At 37.6% G+C, this 12124-nt stretch overlaps 1 protein-coding gene across 1 annotated transcript in view; it reads right to left on the bottom strand.

Annotated features, from left to right (window-relative positions):
• Nucleotides 1-2396: 2396 nt before the first annotated feature.
• Nucleotides 2397-12124, bottom strand: part of LOC122801096 (ceruloplasmin) — a 452049-nt gene continuing 442321 nt past the window's right edge. The window contains exon 19 of the mRNA XM_044070617.1: nucleotides 2397-2546. Coding sequence (XP_043926552.1) covers nucleotides 2500-2546 — 47 coding nt within the window. The 3' untranslated portion in view covers nucleotides 2397-2499. The remainder of the gene's footprint in view (nucleotides 2547-12124) is intronic.

Genomic DNA, 12124 nt, shown 5'->3' with positions numbered 1-12124 from the left:
TACAACATTTTTACATCATCCTTTAATTCATTCCAAGGATATATCACAATTTCCTGTTTATAAACTTTGCAAAATTTCACTTTCCATAAATGTTATTGATTTTCATGTTTTCCCTCCATCTTTTCTTGTCTACTTCTTTTTTTCCATCCTTCATATTTCTATAATTTTTGGGTCTATATTATATATTCAGAGTTTCAAAACTTCGAATCCCATATAAATATTAAAAAGAAAAATGCCTACATAAATGTTAAGCAAGAAGTCTATATATAATGAGCAACAGATTAACCAATCAAATATGACTGTAAGTATTTTTTGAGGTAATAACATTCTTTGGATCTTAAAAATAGACCTGTAAATACAGGTCTTTAAAATAAATTAGGAAATACCTAATGTTTTAGAATGAAAAAATTTTAATTTTGCTTCAGACGCAAAAAGAATGAGAACAATTAATATATTTATTTGTTAAGTGGCTAAATGACCCGATCCTCTTTGGACATACATACCTGACTTACAAAGACGAGGGTATACGTAAAATTGAAGTCTTCTGTTTCAACACATTGCAAATGCAAAATCACATTTAATTGATTTTAACTCCATAAAAAGTCAACTCCTGGAATCTTTTTAGATTATATGGATGGACAGTTAACTCATGCTTGAGCAAGCCATTTTTCCACCTTTTTTGTTTTCTCCGTGATTGTATGATTATAGAATCAATGTATTTAAATAAAGGGGTATGGAGGTAAAGCCCTTGACCCTGACTCAGGGGGTGCATGGGAAAATATGATGTTTACACTTATGTTACCTATACTTTTGGTAGGTGAGTTGTTTGATGAGTTTGACTTGATCAGTTTGCTGTCAGTCTGTTATATGTAAAGTTCTTGAAATGGTTCTTATGCATAATATTGATGGACAGTGTAGGATAGCTAGTCAAGTACATGTTTTTGGGAGGATGGAGAAAAGACAATAAAACACTGACTTACAATTTCCACATAAATATTTATTACCCAGACCCTGCACCATCTTCTGCAAAAGCAGTAATCAAGAGATCATAACTGAATCCCAGACCTTGGATCTGTGAGGCATAAACCTTAAACAGTTAGCCACAGGTTAAACAATTATTTGATATGAAATGCTGAAATGTGTTCTCCATTACATGAAGCATTCATACAGATGTATACATTATTTTTTTATTTTTAAAAGTATAAAAATATAGTACTTGGTAACAGTTCATATGACAGTTGATGTACAGCAAAGACAGGCATTTAAATAATGTCTTTTTACACATTTTCATTCTTTGAAAATCTAAGCAGGGAACTAGCTATTAAATATAATCTGAAAAAACTAATGCATATATACCTAAACAAAAAATTAAGTGTGCTTAATTTGTGTGGCTACTCTGCAAAAATGCATTGCATCATGCATACTGAAAAGTGACATATACTAATTAGAGTATTCTGTTGATTTGTTGCAGATTGATGAATTCCCACAGAAACTATTTTTCCATGCAGTAAAGTTGTAAGGAAAATGAATGGCTGATGTACAATATATACAGAATTAATTTAGCCATTTTTCTTAAATGCTGTTTTGCCCTGCTGCCTATCTACTAACAACCACCCTTGGACAATCAGCCTATTTGTCTCCCATCACGGGGTTGAGGGTTGACTGGATAGGGCTGTTATTTAGATAGCCAGTAGTGGTGCTTTGAGGGTTTTTTGACTTAGCAGAACATTATGTGGTGCAATCTTGGCTTGTGGCACTAAAGTGGAACATAAAATGGGCTGCCCACGCTGCTTGTCCCTCATTTCTACAAGGGGCATTGCCAGCAAACAGCTCTGCCTCTTTCTTAAGCAGAGGAAGTGGTTTCCCAGTCTCTACTGGAGAAACTGCACTTCTCAGTGTTCTCCCCAAGCACCTGCTGACCTCTCCATCCTCTTGGAGAGGGGGTGGTTAGCGCAGTGACCCCTAGGGGAGGTAGGTGGGCCATGCCCCTTCACTCCTCTTCCTCCCTGTCTGGCCCATCCAGTACTGGCACTGCTAATCCAATTCCTGTTGCCTGTTTCATGGTAAGGGCTCCTGCCCTCAGCACCACAGAACCAGGTTATCTTTTAGTCACGTTTACATGAATAAATAGTTTTATAAGCAGAGTAGTGATCTTTAGTTAAATTGCACAAGGAGTGGTCATGTAGTATGCCTATCTGTGCAACATTTACATGGGGCGTGGTCATGTTCTATGCATCATTTACATGGGGCTTGGTCATGTGGCATGCTCTTGCATTCATGAATTAGACAGGAGGTGGTCACATGGTAGGTCCTTGTATGCTTGATCCCTACAATGTCATTGCTGTAGTACAATACATTGTTAAATTAAGCTGACACAGACAGTAAGACCAGTGAACTCATTATGGTTTTCATTTTATTAAATTATTAACAAAAGTGATATACATTATTCTGGTATACAGTTTTACATTTCATGCTGATTATTCCACAGTGTGGCAGGTATCAGTTTTGCGTAAAGAAATCTTTCACTTTTGATAGTAGAGGCTTTTCTGTAGAGAAAAAAAAAGAATTTTAATAAAATTCTCCTGTGTGGATCAGCTGAGCTATTTTGTTAAAACTAAATTCAGTTATGAGATTGTAATGTATGGCACGTTTCCCATTTAATCACGCAGAGTTACAATGCTTATCTTCTACACTATGTATTTGGGTCTGCACATTTTAATTTGGTGTTTTTAAGGAGTGGGCACTATAGTAAAATATTTGTAGTGAGGTAATGCTATAATAAAGGCCCTGATTTATTCCTTGTAAATGAAGACAATTAAAATCAATGTGCAGTGCAGTATTTCCACACATACACTGATGGAGATGAAGTACAGAAAAGCATCAGAACATGTACAAGATATGGATGTGGATGTATTTCATGAACATACATTGGCATAAGTAGCTTTTAGGACCCCCTCTAGCTTTTCCTAAATGTTTGCTGTAAGTCTGTCTTACAGCTCCCAAGCACACCCACATTTACTATTGCATGCACTCCCTCCATCACAGATCTAATGAAATACAAGTACAAAAACTCACAATCTGCCTTTAATATACATTTAAAAAATGTAGCAAATGGAAAAAATACATGCATTTAAAATCATCATGGTTTCCTTTCTGTAAATTGTATTTCTTGCAATACTGTTTGTAAGGGTGGAGGGACTCGTACATTTCCTTAATATCTTCTCATAAAATAATATATGGATAAGGTGGAAGTGAAGGAGGCACCAGACCCCCCCTGCAGAGAGTACTATAAAAAATACAGTTTGTAGAAAGGAAACAGTGTCTTCTACTCAAAAACTGCACTGGATGGCATTATCACAATGTAATGAAAATATACTTTGGCTGGTATTCATAACTGGATTGGGATGTATGCAGGACAAGTGCGATCCATTCTAATTCACAGAACCCCCCTTGCTGACTAGAACTGCTAGTGGGTGCTTTAGACAGTGATGTACAAAGTGTCATGTGCTAAAGTAATAGTGAGAGGGGTCTCTGTGAGCAGTGAAGTAAACCCAAGTACCATAACTGCTGTCCACAAAAACTTTTTCACAGTGGTGACAGTGTTTTGATTCAAACTCTTACCTGATTATCACAGTGATTTCACAGTAGTTACCAGTGGTGAGATTCAAAACTCCCCATCTGTCCAGCCTACCTTTACATTGATGACTGGTGGTGGGATTCAAACACCACCTGGTCTTGCAGAGCATTTCACACCTAATAATATTCATAATATGTAACTTATATAACATTCAATCATACAATTATTACATGGAATGACAGACCACTTAGGCAGAGCGCTTCATAAAATATAGCATTTTCAGAATTTGAACTTATCAATGAAAAAGATGAACTGCACATTGCAGGTCCATAATGTTCTGCCCCTCTTTGTCCATAGTGTGACTCTTAAATTCCCCACGGCTGCATACTGCCAGTTGCCCTTTGTCATATCTGCACTCAGGTGCAGAAGAAAAAAACACAGGACGTTGCATTGTCTCCAAACTTTTCAGCTTTGCACCAACTTAAAGTATTGCAAAAGACTTCAAACTAAGAGTCAACCCTGATTTATATGCATATGGTAGCAAAAAATCTACTAATCTGAAACATTTAATACATCCCCACTAAATCCATTCACTCAGAATTACCCACTACAAAAATCAATAAAACACAGTGACACACTCTGCATCATACTAATTAATATGCTCACTTTTTTAGAAACTTTGTCAGATAACACATTCAAGTATTGAAAATTAATATAGTAGTTCAATCAAGTATATATTTAAACTCATACCATCCCTTAATGTGACCCTTGATAATGTTATTACAATAACATCCCTCCTTTGTCTTACTAATTCATAGGTTCATAAGTTCATAGGTATATACTGGGCTAATGACCACTGGGGCTAACCATGGAACACAAATGATCCCATGGGCTATTTTACCTTAGAAGTTGTTAGAATGGCTATATGTTAGGACATGATTTAACTGTTGTCTCTGTCCATCAGAGACATAGCTATCAGACCAAGGATTAATTTCTGATTTCGCATTCACTGGTCCTAGTTATGGTTGATTAGTTAATTGGTTATGGATAGATGGGAAGCTTTTTGCAGAGAATGGGAATTCTCTGAGATACATACCTGTCCCTCCAGCATGTCATATTTAAATGCAAGCAAAGTTTAAATTTTTGGATCTAGTAATTCTGATGCTGTTCATTTTGTGGACATACAAAAGGTCCATCAGGGCAAGATCCAAGGATGCCTTATATGGCAGGCATAAATCACCTTTCAGCAGTCTGTAGGAAATAGATTTTAGAGTTAGGGCTTTGATGCAATGTGCATAGTGCATTGTGTTTACATCCTGCATTCTTCTGGTGTTCTCCTATGTTTGTGAATACCAAGTGCAATATGTCTGCACCTCTGTTAGGCCTATGAAGTATCTGGTCCAGGGTGTTTATATTTACAAAGTCTAGGAATATCTGTGCCTGCAAATTTGGGGTTGTGTAGGATTCCCATTTTACAGAAGGGTAATTAAAATTCTCTATGAGTATGGTATTTGGATGAAAGATAAGTGTTTCCAATAGCTGTAAGTATGGGGTATGGGTTTCATGGGACATAAAGGGTGACCTATAGCTTGCTAGGATATGGTATGTGACTTTGTTAATGGTAGTCTGGACACAGAAGGACTCTAGTGCATCATCCTGTTTAACCAACCTTGAGGTGTGCTTGTTATTAATATAGATTGAGACAACTCCACCTTTAGTCCCTGTCTGTGCAGTTGCTGGTCTAAATGTGTGGAAGGTGCCGAAACCTTGCACTGCTGGGGAACTGTCTGTGGGTTTGAACCATGTCTTAGTAACTCCACAGCTATCTGCATTCTCCAGTGTGATGAGAGCTTAGAGGTAGTGGAGCTTCTTGTTTAGATTCCTGGCATTGAGCAGTAACATCTTTATATTTCCACAGGCAGAGTTTGCTATGTTGGAAATTTCTTCAATTTGCATTCCCTTTAAAAAGGTTGTATGGGGGGGGGGGTGACAAAGTTTTAGCCAATAATTCAAAAGCCTAGTGGGGACAGGTGTACACCATCCTTGGCAAAGCAACATGATATGTTAACCATGTTCTCCCACACTGACAAATATTGTATCCCTCTAGAATCACACCAGCAGTGAAGCTAATCTTTAAAGTCAATCATCTTCTATCCATAATTTGGCATCATCCTTGCTGAAGGTAGAATGTTGCTCAATGCTAGACATATACCAGCATTTGACACATAGTCTGAGAGTTCCTTAATGTCTCTCTTCATATAGTTTAGTGAGGTATATCTAAGGTCACTTACACCTACATAGATCTTGACTAAGTTATATTGGTGCCTGTCGTGTTTTGACTTGAGTGCATGTGTAGTTGAGATCCTGGACCCTGGACCATTTTTTTCTCCTTGTACAGCTTGCTGACTGGGGACATCAGTATTGGCTTGCCTTACAATTCAATCCAAGATAATCAAGAGGCAAGTTCAATAGGCTGTCCAGTGAGAACTTTCAGATATTTTCAACATGCTACTAGTTGTTCCTCAGAAATTTGCAGCATATCACTGTTAATGTCATGTGGCATACTAATTTAGATAAATTACACCTGTCAGGTTTATCATTGAAATTATATGTGTGCAATTAGCTGTTACCCATTAACACACTTCAAAATAGGAATATTAGTATCCAAAAGTCCCTCGCGTGCCTTTCAAATTCTTCCCTGCCACTGAATATCCACCAAAGAAAAGGCCATCAGCATGTAACTTTCTCTTTGTTCAGACTCAGGCTCCCAGTTCTCTCTCAGTTCAATGATTTCACAACTATCATTACATTTTTTTTCAGGATACAAAGCCACTAACTCTTCACTGACATAGTCCAGAGTACATCAAAGCCTTTGCAAACTGTCCTTTATGGATCAGGCTGTTTTCCCGATTGAAAAAAAAAAATAGTGTCTATATTGCTGGGAATTACCTAGAGATTAACTTATACCATATCATGATTCATTACCAACCTTCCTTCCTCTCTTACCTTTTGGTCAAGCTGCCTCACCTGTGATAAACCTGCTGTTTTTCATACTCGGTAACAAACAGAACCAAAATCACTCATGTATGACCAAACACCTTGACTGACACAGACAACAGCAATCTGTAAGCCTTCTCAGTCTTCAACAAGTTTTTAGAAAATCAACCCAGAAAACAATTTTGGCTTTAGTAAATTAAAACAATCAACACCTTCTTCAGCTTCCAGAATTCCACTGAACTGCAAATTATGCCTCCTTGCATATCCTTCAAAGTCATATCTTCTTCTCAGTGTCAACAATTTGGCTTCTCATCTCCAATGACTTAGTTCATATATCTGCCACTCTGTCCTGCAGTGGGAATATTTAATCATACTGGTCTTTCAAAAGCTTAATGAAATCATTAGCAGACATTTCAAGTTACTTCACTGCTGATTCGGCAACTCTGAAATAATTTTCATTTGCTGCCGCACATCTTCTAGGAAACACTCTATCACTGTTTTCCAAAGCTGCACAACTGGTTGGTGATTGCCTTCTTCACTTGAAAGCCTAACTTTATATTTTAGTTCCCGGTGCAAAGAACTCTGTGCATGCACATACACAGAGTTCTGTGGAAAGCAGAAAGGAACAAAAAAAGCTTGCTCCGCAGATCGATGGAGCTCCTTGATCCTGTTGGGGATGTCAGTAACATCTCTCAACAAGTGTCTCACCTAGCTGCTGAACAAAGCAGTGAGGAACCCTTCCTATTGGATCAGGCTGATTCAGGTGACTGAGGTAGAATGGAAATGAAAGTGAAAGGAGTTCACTGTAGACATGAGGAGGCATGAGCATGACAGGAGGTTTTATTCTAAGTATGTATATATATATATATATATATATATATACACACACACACACACACACACACACACATATATAAATACATATATATAGATAGATAGCACTACAATGTAAAAAAAACAGTGTGGCTACCACAGAGTTGGGCATAAAATTACGTTTTATTTCTAAATTAAAAACAAGTTAAAAGGTAATTAAAAAAATAAAAAGGATGATTGCTTTTGGATCCTTGGAACCCTTCTTCAGATCTGTTGGTCCAAAAAAGTTCCAAATATTTATCAAGAATTCAAAATCCATTGTCCAGTCCCAAAAAAAAACCCATCATGTAATACACTGGTTCCAAACGCCATTCTTTTATTCAATCAAAATACTTCCAAGATGCAGTCCCTTCCATGTAGTATGATGCATTTCCATTGATGACATTTCCATTCATAAATATTACCTGTGAAGTTTATGTCCTTTAGGGGCGGGGTTTATGGGCACATTCCCATTCAAGCCTTGTGATTTGTCGGCCTGAAGTTCAAGTGTCCAATACATTTCCTTGCTCACACTCTGATCAAAAATGTTCCCTCCTCTCATATTCTGATATACAACTTGCAGTACCATAAAATGGTAACTGTGACCATTATTAAACATTATATGCTTTGTTAGAGGATTTTTCAGTGAATATCATATGTTTGGGTATTCGCTCCTGTAATTGTATGTTGGTTTTGCCAACATAACACCCCCCCACAAACATATACCCCACCACGCACACTCACTATATATATATCACACACACACACACACACACACACACATATATATATATATATATATATATATATATATGTATATTTTATTTTTTAATTTTTTTTTTAATTTTTTTTACTATTAGTATACCTACTACTGGCAGCATATAGAGAGGCAAGTACATGATTTATTTAAGTGTGTGAGCTTGTGTGTCATGCGTGGGAGTGTAGTAGATGTTCGCAGGTATCCCTGATTTTACAGAATGCCTCTAATCTTTTCCTCATATTGCAATCTTTTCCTCACAAAGTTTGTGGGGTTTTTTTGGCAATTCAGTGAGGATTGCAGTCACTAAATAAGTCTGAAATTCAAATGTTGGTCATCATTAATAGCCTTCAAAAAGTATGATAATGCAAAGCTTGTTATTCTAGCAAGTTTGTAAGTATGTAGAGGCAATGGCTGTCCCTGATATTGGCCCATTGGTCATCGTTTTTTTATCTTTCTACTTGATTTTTGAGCTAAAAGGTTGACAGATATGTAGTGGGGGAGAAGGCAGGGCTGCAGTCGACTGCACACTATATTCTAACAGCAGGGAACTGAGAGGATCAAATCCTGTGCAGCAGTTATTTATGCATGTCTGTATTTACGTATTGATTATTTATGTATTTATTCACTCATTTGACACAATCAAACAACTGAGGTATACAGTCACAGTCACCCAAACTGGTATAACTAATCACATCATATCTGTGTGCATGTGTGTGTAGGGTAGATGCTGTCAACTGTCTTTGTTTGTATATAACATCTCTGAAGTTTTGCCTCACATTTCTGTCTGTTCCACATAAAGTGTGTGGCTTTCCTGGCAAATCAATGTGGATTGCAGTCACTAAATAATGATGTCAGACATTTGTTTTCAGACATAATATCCTTCAAAAACACACTAATCTGAAGTAGTTATTTTAGCAGGTTTCTATTTAAATAAAGTAAATAGATGGCTCTGATATTGGGATCACTGTTATATTTAGCTTTTGCCTCAGTTCTTGAGCTAAGAAGTTGAGAGGTAGGTGTGTGTGAGTGTATCTGTAGGGGTTGCAATGAGTTGCATACTGTAGTCTGACATCAGTAAGCAGAGAAGATAAATTCCTGTGCTGCAGTTATTTATACATGTAGTCATTCATTTGACTGCAATAAAACCTCTGAGATGTACAGTCATAGTCATACAAGGGGGTGTAATTTATGGCCACAGATTGTGTGTGTGTGTGTGTGTGTGTGTGTGTGTGTGTGTGTGTGTGTGTGTGTGTGTGTGTGTGTGTGTGTGAGAGAGAGTAGGGGGTTAAAATAAATGACTGTGATTGTTTTATTATAATCTGATATCTGAGGTATACACAGTCAATAAATCTGGCTTTAATTGTTCAAGACAGGGAGCTTTTTATGGATAAAAGTGATTGACACTGTTGTCTTTTGTTCTAGGTAATCAATCATTATTCTTGCTATGCAGAAATAGTGTGCATTTGTGTGAAGGATGCTGGAATATTTTACTGTGGATATTTTTTTAACCCAATCAAATACCTGAGGATTGCACAGTCAATAGAGTGGCTGCAACTGATGAGTACAGGGATTGCCTGTGATGAAAATTAATACACTTGTATTAGGGAGGGATTGCAGAGTAACTAAAACTAGCAAGCTAGTTATAATTGTTTTCAATTTCCATCACAGTCAGACATCAGTAGTGTAATCAATAAGTGACTGCCTGCAATGTCTGGGCAAGATTTCTGCGACAGCAACTGATCATTGGCAAATGACACAAGTAGTGTTGCTTTCTAACAGCCCTTGGTTGTCTGGTTGAGGTTTCCGATGTGATTCCTTTTGTGTAGAGTCTGCACACCTTCCTTGTTTCCATGTGGGTTTTACCCATGTATTTTGGTTTCTTTTCCCAGACCTCCAATTGTATAATATATCCCTCTTGCCACATGTACTTTTACTTTCATCCCATCCTAACACCAGAGGGGTTCAGAGAAAGTAACAATGTTTTTAGAAGGGTAGGAAGGCACATACTATTTCCAGATAAGCTTGATATATCACTGCAAACATTTGTCATCTTGGTATAAAAAGACTACTGTTTTGTTTTTTTTTTCCTTGAAAAAATAAGACTGAATTTCTTTTCTTACTCATTATTTTTGCATATGCCGTCATTAGATCAAAAGGTTGTAAAAGAAAAAGCTCTAAGATGCACCAAACAGCACTTACAACCCTATGACTTTTGGGGGTCTGGCAGTCTCCAGATCTTTGGCTTATTTCTCTTACTACTTCTAAGCTTATTGCAGTGAAGCCTTAGCTAGTTAAGGTATGTTAAAAAGATGGGGCGGGGGGGGAGCTACCAAGCAAGACAAAATGTGAAGAAAAAGAAGAAAGAAGTAATCTAGCTGAATAGTGTTGGGCCAGAACAAGGGCAAAACAGGGAGGGAGCAGTGTGGAGGTGTAGTGTGGACAAGTACACAATGGGGGTGGAATTTGAAGTCCTTTGTCTACTGCTCTATTTGCCTTGTTGATTGTAGTCAGACATCTGAGATGTATAAGGTTAGTAAAGTGGCTATAATGAATGTGTACATATGCATGCAGTGTGTGGATGAATGTGAATGACCTCATCTGTTGTTTGATCACAGGTAATGGTTACCTACCTGTTGTAATAGAACCTCACTCCATTCCCATTAACCCCACCAATTCAGTTGCCTTCTGTAGCCTCCCTTGCTTTGACATCGCCAGCTGTTACTGCTTCATGTGATGGTAGTACCACATCCATAAGGTGCCCCTCACTTTCTTATTGACCCTATACAGACATCTACTCTACAGTTTTTTCTCATTTCCAATGGCATCATGCACACAGTCAGTAATTACACTAATTTTGCCAAATTCATGTCAAAAAGCACCCTTTACACACACACACACACACACACACACACACACACACACACACACACACACACACACACACACACACACACACACACACACACAGTTACACACAAACACATGCATACATACATGTAGCAGCTGCTTTCTAGAATGTAGTGCTATTCACTGTGCCACAGAAATAAGCAAACGTGGCAGAGTGATGTATCTAATATTTACAGCTCTTGGTTGATTAGAAATACACTTTGCTTTTTTGACAACTCTAAGTGTTTTAAAACTTTCAAAGCTATACAACACTGTGTGCTCCTGCATTTTCCTCTTTGTAGCTATTAGTATACCAGAGCATGTGAAACTCCATGTACTACATATAATTATGACTGGACTTCTCCAATCAAAACTACTTGCTATGGATTCTTGGCTCTGATTTAGTGCTGAATTCCTTGATATCCATTTCTCAAACATATAAGAAGTTGGTTAAAATCAGAAACTTGATTGTAATCCTCTGTTTTGGGAAGTATTTCTCTCTCTTATTTTTTCCTGAATTGTCTGAACGTTTCCTAGCATGCTCATTTTTCACAGGTTTGGCTTACTTTTGCTTGATAGCTCTTTGAAGAAAGGTGATACTGCTGTCAAGCAATGATAATATTAGTACCAAATGTTCCATTACTGCTTCAGCAGCTGATTATCTGCAACAATGAGCCACACTCATGGATTCACTGTTTCTCCTGGATGAAGAATCATATGACAAGCCCACCTGATATCATAAAAATGAGATACGCTTGAAAAAGACAGGGTAGTGACAGAATAACAGTAACAGTAATACTGTAAGTTATACAGTTAATACCACCAAACTTTGCTGCAATGCAATAGAACACAGCACAGCTTGGGGATACATTGCTTTTAATACTGATACACACTCCCCCAGATTCAGCAAGCAGTCATGCAGGAATAAGTTATTCCTGCATGGCAGGGACTGTTCCTGTTCAACAAGGCAGTGTACTATGCATATGTATGAAGGCGTACTGCCGTGCTGTAAAACGGACACAGTTCCTTGTACGAGTGCAGGGGGTGTGTCT

This window comes from Protopterus annectens, chromosome 4.part1 (genome assembly GCF_019279795.1).
Source record: "Protopterus annectens isolate FY-2018-M chromosome 4.part1, PAN1.0, whole genome shotgun sequence".
NCBI lineage: Eukaryota > Metazoa > Chordata > Ceratodontiformes > Protopteridae > Protopterus > Protopterus annectens.
This window is presented reverse-complemented; position numbering and strand designations above follow the sequence as displayed.